Source organism: Oncorhynchus kisutch, unplaced genomic scaffold, assembly GCF_002021735.2.
Source record: "Oncorhynchus kisutch isolate 150728-3 unplaced genomic scaffold, Okis_V2 scaffold3988, whole genome shotgun sequence".
Lineage (NCBI taxonomy): Eukaryota > Metazoa > Chordata > Actinopteri > Salmoniformes > Salmonidae > Oncorhynchus > Oncorhynchus kisutch.
Window position 1 is genome coordinate 359,785 of NW_022265933.1, and position 8,243 is coordinate 368,027.

Consider the following 8,243-nt stretch of genomic DNA (forward strand, 5'->3'; position numbering starts at 1 on the left):
AGCTCAGGTACTCTCAACATTCTCTGATTCTGAGCTACTCTACCAAGACCAAGCTACTACTACTACTGTCACTGTGTTACTAGCCAGCTCAGGTACTCTCAACATTCTCTGATTCTGAGCTACACTACCAAGACCAAGCTACTACTACTACTGTCACTGTGTTACTAGCCAGCTCAGGTACTCTCAACATTCTCTGATTCTGAGCTATCCTACCAAGACCAAGCTACTACTACTACTGTCACTGTGTTACTAGCCAGCTCAGGTACTCTCAACATTCTCTGATTCTGAGCTATACTACCAAGACCAGGCTACTACTACTACTGTCACTGTGTTACTCTCAACATTCTCTGATTCATGTCCAGGTAATGTGCTACGTTACAGATGGAGCTGCTCATGTTAACTTATGTCACTTAAAAGTTCATTTGTGTTACGTTTTGTCATGTTATGCGATGTCATTTTAAAATAAGTTATGTTAAATGCATAATGTAAGATTCTAGTTCAATGACTGGAAGTCTACAGGTGCATTAGCAATGCTACCGTACCTGTAGACTTCCAGTCATTGTGCTAATGCTAAATAGCATTTGTTCGTGAAACAACCACTACCTTCCTTCCTAATGCACACACAGACATTAAAATGGTATCCAGGATCCCTTTAACACTATTAGAGGTTATTAAATGTAAAGTTAAGTTATGTAATGTAATATCATTGTTTCCTCTGTAGATCGGTTGGCAGAATGTCTCTGCTGCTTTGTTGTATAGTGATGGCTCTGCACCTCGCAACAGGTGAATATGAAACTTGAAATCAAACAGTGTGTGTGTGTAAATAGTTTAATTCAATGATAAAAAACACCCTCTGTGTTCTGTCATTTTCCTATTTGATTTAACCTTCATTTAACTCGGCAGGTGAGTTAAGAACAAATTCTTATTCTTTATTTAACTAGGCAGGTCTGTAATTAAGAACAAAGGCCACACTGAAGTCTAACAAAGCAACTACCACAATCGTTTAATCATCATTTTCACTCAGCCAATCATCAACCATCTGTGTAAACGCTGTGGTTGTTGAAGCGTGCTGAAAGTCTGTTGTCAATTTGTTTACAGTAAAATAGCATTGTATCTAGTCAAACCCAACTCTAGATGCTATAAAGTATTTGAGGTGCTACTTGATCTAGCTTAGTTTGCACTTTTGGGATTATTCCCTTAATTGCTTCATATGTACCAGGTAAACTAAGTCAAGCACAGCTCTTGAACAGTACATACTGTCGGTGTGTGTTGTTGTTCCAGGGCTGGATGCTGCCCCGGGGGTGGTGAACACTACAGAGGAGGAGGTGGAAGGGGTGGACTCCCAGTCACCATGCCCAGCCGGGTGGCATCAGAATGAGCATCACTGCTTCTCCTTCTACCCCGTCTGGGCCACCTGGGCCACTGCAGAGGTAACGCTTGTAATTGGGAGAGACTGAGAAACTAAAGGTCAACTTGTTCTGTTGCTGTAATAGAGTTGGTTAGGAATTGATTTAGGGCAAATCCATGGTAAAAGAATGACGCTAAAATCAGATTTTTCACAAAAAGAATATACTTTAAAATGTTGTTAAATTAAAAACTATTACAGGGACTACCGGGTGGTGCCGTGGTTAAGGGCGCCAGCTGTGCCACCAGAGACTCTGGATTCGCGCCCAGGCTCTTTTGTATCCGGCCGCGACCGGGAGGTCCGTGGGCCGATGCACAATTGGCCTAGCGCCAGTGACTCCTCTCATTGCACACCAGCGACTCCTGTGGCAGGCCGGGCGCAGTGAACACTAACCAAGGTCGCCAGGTGCACAGTGTTTTCTCTGACACATTGGTGCGGCTGGCTTCCGGGTTGGATGCGCGCTCTGTTACAGAAGCAGTGCGGCTTGGTTGGGTTGTGTTTCAGAGGAAGCATGGCTTTCGGCCTTCGTCTCTCCCGAGCCCGTACGGGAGTTGTAGCGATGAGACAAGATAGTAATTACTAACAATTGGATACCACGAAATTGAGGGTAAAAAAAATAAAAACTATTACTACTCCTACTAGGACTACTTCTGTCACTAATACTACCACTTCTTCTGCTGTCACTACAACTGCTATTACTATTACACAACCATTGATATTTCAAGACATTTCATTTAATTCAGGAAATGCCCATTTCTAGCCTGCGTTCATCCGGTAATGCCGGGGCTTTAGCTCAGCAGGCTAACACAGTGTTCTCTGACTGTCCCTCTAGTTGTACTGCTCCCAGCACAGAGGGAACCTGGCATCGGTTCATAGCCCGGGTCAACAGGTGTTTGTCCAGGATCTGGTCACGAGACACACAGACCAGCCGGTCTGGATGGGAGGCTACGATGCAGCTCAGGTACACTGGGTCAATAATTCATCAGTCAGTCTGTCAAATGTCTACAGTTTACAGAGGCAAAAGCTCAACGTAATTTCTGTTTAAAAACAATGAAGTGGTTTCAATCCATCAACCAATGTGTTTCTGTGATAAGGAGGGGATGTGGCTGTGGAGTGATGACTCAGCTGTTGACAGTTTTTACTGGGAGGAGGATGAGCCCAGTAACTCTGGACAGGGGGAGAACTGTATGGAGCTACACACTGGAGGTACACACACACACACACACACACACACACACACACACTCTCTCTGAGCACATTGAAATAACTGAAGTGAGATTTGTCTTGACAACAGGTGGGCAGGGCTGGAATGACGTGTCCTGTGGAGAGCTGAGGTTCTATGTGTGTTCTATGGAGACAAGGTAGCAGGTCTAACACTGTCTTGTATCTGGACATGTTTTATACAGGGACCATATCAACACTCAATTACATTCATGTATTTCTTATTTCCTTTTCTTTTAGATCTGGTTTAGCATCATTACCAAGTCAGAAGAAATCACACGAGAGAGGTAGGAATGTCTTGGCCCATTGCCTCGGCAAAGTTAATGCTGTTGCAGGTGCAGCTCCTTGTTGAATGGCACTCTGACATTTAGAAGTGAACAGGTGTCATCTTCTAAATGTCAGAGTGCCATTCAACAAGGAGCTGCACCTGTTTGCCCTTTAAAACGTGTTGAACGGGACATCTTCAACATTCTACATCTCCTTTTATTTAAATCTCCCATTTTAAATCTGACTTCCAACAGTCTATTCACTCTAAACAATGTGATTTTGACACAAATCAGCTATCAGCTATTTTGACCACTTTCCCTGTAGCTTCGACAAAAACATAGAGCACATTATTAGTCTACTCTGCTATAGAACTAGTTTAATGTAGCTAACTTCCCACTGTTGAATTAGCTACCATAGAACTCGTTTAATGTAGCTAACTTCTCACTGTTGAATTAACTACCATAGAACTAATTTAATGTAGCTAACTTCCTACTGTTGAATTAACTACCATAGAACTAGTTTAATGTAGCTAACTTCCTACTGTTGAATTAACTACCATAGAACTAGTTTAATGTAGCTAACTTCCCACTGTTGAATTAACTACCATAGAACTAATTTAATGTAGCTAACTTCCTACTGTTGAATTAACTACCATAGAACTAGTTTAATGTAGCTAACTTCCTACTGTTGAATTAACTACCATAGAACTAGTTTAATGTAGCTAACTTCCTACTGTTGAATTAACTACCATAGAACTAGTTTAATGTAGCTAACTTCCCACTGTTGAATTAACTACCATAGAACTAATTTAATGTAGCTAACTTCCTACTGTTGAATTAACTACCATAGAACTAGTTTAATGTAGCTAACTTCCCACTGGTGAATTAACTACCATAGAACTAGTTTAATGTAGCTAACTTCCTACTGTTGAATTAACTACCATAGAACTAGTTTAATGTAGCAAACTTCCTACTGTTGAATTAACTACCATAGAACTAGTTTAATGTAGCTAACTTCCTACTGTTGAATTAACTACCATAGAACTAGTTTAATGTAGCAAACTTCCTACTGTTGAATTAACTACCATAGAACTAGTTTAATGTAGCTAACTTCCTACTGTTGAATTAACTACCATAGAACTTTTAGAATGTTCTCATTAAGACTGATTATGCATTATGCTAATTATAACACCTCTAACCCACTTTCCTGTGGTAGCAATTCTACAGGAAGAGAGAGACTGCAGATTCTTTCAAACAACAATTTTATAAGATTTGCATAAATGAAGCAATCAACCATCACCAAGAATGGTTCAGAGTTGAAAGATTAACTAACATAGTCAGGTCTCTGCTTTTATAGAAGAATACATCCTTCTTGTATACACGGCAGTCAGCAGACAGAGTGTAAAAGGTCATTAGTCATCTGTGCAGATTTAAGATAGCACGAGGTTGATAGTCCGAGGACTCAACCGTCTAACTGCATTTACAATAACAAAAAAATGAAATAAAATAACATGTTATTGGTCACATACATATGTTTAACAGATGTTATTGGTCACATACATGTGTTTAACAGATGTTATTGGTCACATAAATGTGTTTAACAGATGTTATTGGTCACATACATGTGTTTATCAGATGTTATTGCGGGTGTAGCGAAATGCTTGTGCTTCTAGTTCCGACAGTGCAGTAATATGTAACAGTTATCTACTGCTACTAATATCTATCTACTACTACCCACTGAAGGCTACTATTCTACAACAGTCACTCCCTCTACTAAAACCAACCTACTAAAATGTAACACTAACAAACTTCTAAACTACTTCCACTAGATGCACCATATCATATTTCCTCCCTAAATAATATCCTAAAACTTTTTTTATTCCTTATGAGTGAAAGTGTAGTAGTCTGACTGTAGTTGTTAGTGATGAAATATGTGACCTAACTGCCCCACACTCCAGGGTCTCTTAAATGAAAATGGATTTCCCTCCCTTCAGCAACATATATTTTCTATCAACAGAGGCAAGCTGTTTCACCCCCTGGAGTCGATTGATGCACCGGCCAATCAATTGAAGTTACAAAACAACAAAAATCACGTCAAACACTCTGTTCATCAGCTAGCTGACCAGACTGTTCTAGATAGTAGATAGTAGACTGTTCTAGATAGTAGATAGTAGACTGTTCTAGATAGTAGATAGTAGACTGTTCTAGATAGTAGAGAGTAGACTGTTCTAGATAGTAGATAGTAGACTGTTCTAGATAGTGGATAGTAGACTGTTCTAGATAGTAGATAGTAGACTGTTCTAGATAGTAGATAGTAGACTGTTCTAGATAGTAGATAGTAGACTGTTCTAGATAGTGGATAGTAGACTGTTCTAGATAGTAGATAGTAGACTGTTCTAGATAGTGGATAGTAGACTGTTCTAGATAGTAGACTGTTCTAGATAATAGATAGTAGACTGTTCTAGATAGTAGATAGTAGACTGTTCTAGATAGTAGATAGTAGACTGTTCTAGATAGTGGATAGTAGACTGTTCTAGATAGTAGATAGTAGACTGTTCTAGATAGTAGATAGTAGACTGTTCTAGATAGTAGATAGTAGACTGTTCTAGATAGTGGATAGTAGACTGTTCTAGATAGTAGATAGTAGACTGTTCTAGATTGTAGATAGTAGACTGTTCTAGATAGTAGATAGTAAACTGTTCTAGATAGTGGATAGTAGACTGTTCTAGATAGTAGACTGTTCTATATAATAGATAGTAGACTGTTCTAGATAGTAGACTGTTCTAGATAATAGATAGTAGACTGTTCTAGATAGTAGATAGTAGATAGTAGACTGTTCTAGATAGTAGATAGTAGACTGTTCTAGATAGTGGATAGTAGACTGTTCTAGATAGTAGACTGTTCTAGATAATAGATAGTAGACTGTTCTAGATAGTAGATAGTAGACTGTTCTAGATAATAGATAGTAGACTGTTCTAGATAGTAGATAGTAGACTGTTCTAGATAGTAGATAGTAGACTGTTCTAGATAGTAGATAGTAGACTGTTCTAGATAGTAGATAGTAGACTGTTCTAGATAGTAGATAGTAGACTGTTCTAGATAGTAGATAGTAGACTGTTCTAGATAGTAGATAGTAGACTGTTCTAGATAGTAGATAGTAGACTGTTCTAGATAGTAGATAGTAGACTGTTCTAGATAGTAGATAGTAGACTGTTCTAGATAGTAGATAGTAGACTGTTCTAGATAGTAGATAGTAGACTGTTCTAGATAGTAGATAGTAGACTGTTCTAGATAGTAGATAGTAGACTGTTCTAGATAGTAGATAGTAGACTGTTCTAGATAGTGGATAGTAGACTGTTCTAGATAGTCGATAGTAGACTGTTCTAGATAGTGGATAGTAGACTGTTCTAGATAGTAGATAGTAGACTGTTCTAGATAGTAGATAGTAGACTGTTCTAGATAGTGGATAGTAGACTGTTCTAGATAGTAGATAGTAGACTGTTCTAGATAGTGGATAGTAGACTGTTCTAGATAGTAGACTGTTCTAGATAATAGATAGTAGACTGTTCTAGATAGTAGATAGTAGACTGTTCTAGATAGTAGATAGTAGACTGTTCTAGATAGTGGATAGTAGACTGTTCTAGATAGTGGATAGTAGACTGTTCTAGATAGTAGATAGTAGACTGTTCTAGATAGTAGATAGTAGACTGTTCTAGATAGTGGATAGTAGACTGTTCTAGATAGTGGATAGTAGACTGTTCTAGATAGTAGACTGTTCTAGATAGTAGATAGTAGACTGTTCTCGATAGTAGATAGTAGGTAGTAGACTGTTCTTGATAGTAGATAGTAGACTGTTCTAGATAGTAGATAGTAGACTGTTCTTGATAGTAGATAGTAGACTGTTCTAGATAGTAGATAGTAAACTGTTCTAGATAGTAGATAGTAGACTGTTCTAGATAGTTCTGGATTGATGTCTCATCCATGGCCTGAAGGAGGGCAGTATGCTCAAGGGGACGGCCATCATACATCTTCCACCTTTATTGTAATCATTAAATGTATTTTAATTGCGCTTGTGTATTATAGTGTGCGTGGCTCAGTTAGTATGAGCATGGCACTAGCAACACCAGAGCTGTGGGTTTGATTCCCACTGAGGTCACATACCAACACTTTGGAGAAAAACACCTGCTACACAAATGGCATATATTAGAGTGATAGTAAAATGTATTTTAACAAATGAGAAGAGAATCATATCTAAAGTAAAGAGTGGGTTGCATTGTGAAAAGCATTTACACTATATGAACATGTATTGCAATGTGAAACATGTATTTCTAGATGAAACACTGATTAAGTCTGGTGAATAAGTGACTGTATGATTTTGTGTCTTGTAATAGTCAATTGAAAATGTGCTTGAAACAACTGTTTTTTGATGATCTATTTTGGGGTTTTGTACTAATCATTGCTAAAAATGTACCACATAGTTGTGAACACTGCCCCTCCCTCCCTCCCTCCCTCCCTCCCTCCCTCCCTCCCTCCCTCCCTCCCTCCCTCCCTCCCTCCCTCCCTCCCTCCCTCCCTCCCTCCCTCCCTCCCTCCCTCCCTCCCTCCCTCCCTCCCTCCCCCAGAGCTGGCTGAAGAGGTGAGTATTTATGACGTCCTGTGGGAGACCAGTGAGAGAGTAGCAGATGAGATCCTCGACTCAGCCTTCCTCAGAGGGATGTATTCCAGACGTCTGCCTGCCCACTGCTATGCTGACTTCTGCCACCAGGAGGTGCTATACCTGGACAGAGTCATCACCATGCTGCGGGTGAAAAGAAAATACATTAAATCAAACCAATACCATAAAGATTTACTTACTATGACTGTGATACGTGGTTGTCGTCCCTAGCTATCTTAAGATATGTTGCTCTGTATAACAGTGTAAATGTGTGTATGAGCCAGGTGCTGATCAGAACAGTCCAGGGTCCTCCAGACATCATGATGTTTCTCCAGAGAACACATCAACGCTACCAGGAGTCTCTGAAGGAGGCCCAGATCCAAACTCCACCACACCTGGTAGGAAGCTGGATATACAGGATATTTGAGAAACTCATATACATTCAGATCCAACCTGGTGCCTGACAACATGACAGGGAAGGTTTTAATTTACAGGATATTTGAGAAACCCCAAAATAGAACTGTTTGGTCATAATGACCATCGTTATGTTTGGAGGAAAAAGGGGGAGGCTTGCAAGCCAAAGAACACCATCCCAACCTTGAAGCACGGGGGTGGCAGCATCATATTGTGGGGGTGCTTTGCACCAACCCAACCTCTGGTCTGTGGAGTCTGGACCTGATGTTAGCTTGAGTGACGT

General features: G+C 39.8%; 1 protein-coding gene across 1 annotated transcript in view; it reads left to right on the forward strand.

The window, feature by feature from the left end:
* LOC109886141 (globoside alpha-1,3-N-acetylgalactosaminyltransferase 1) overlaps positions 1–8,025 on the forward strand; it is a 53,404-nt gene extending 45,379 nt beyond the window's left edge. The window contains exons 7-14 of the mRNA XM_031821523.1: positions 722–783; positions 1,282–1,430; positions 2,238–2,366; positions 2,500–2,611; positions 2,700–2,766; positions 2,867–2,913; positions 7,515–7,696; positions 7,831–8,025. Coding sequence (XP_031677383.1) covers positions 722–783; positions 1,282–1,430; positions 2,238–2,366; positions 2,500–2,611; positions 2,700–2,766; positions 2,867–2,913; positions 7,515–7,696; positions 7,831–8,010 — 928 coding nt within the window. The 3' untranslated portion in view covers positions 8,011–8,025. The remainder of the gene's footprint in view (positions 1–721; positions 784–1,281; positions 1,431–2,237; positions 2,367–2,499; positions 2,612–2,699; positions 2,767–2,866; positions 2,914–7,514; positions 7,697–7,830) is intronic.
* The last annotated feature ends 218 nt before the right edge of the window (positions 8,026–8,243 follow it).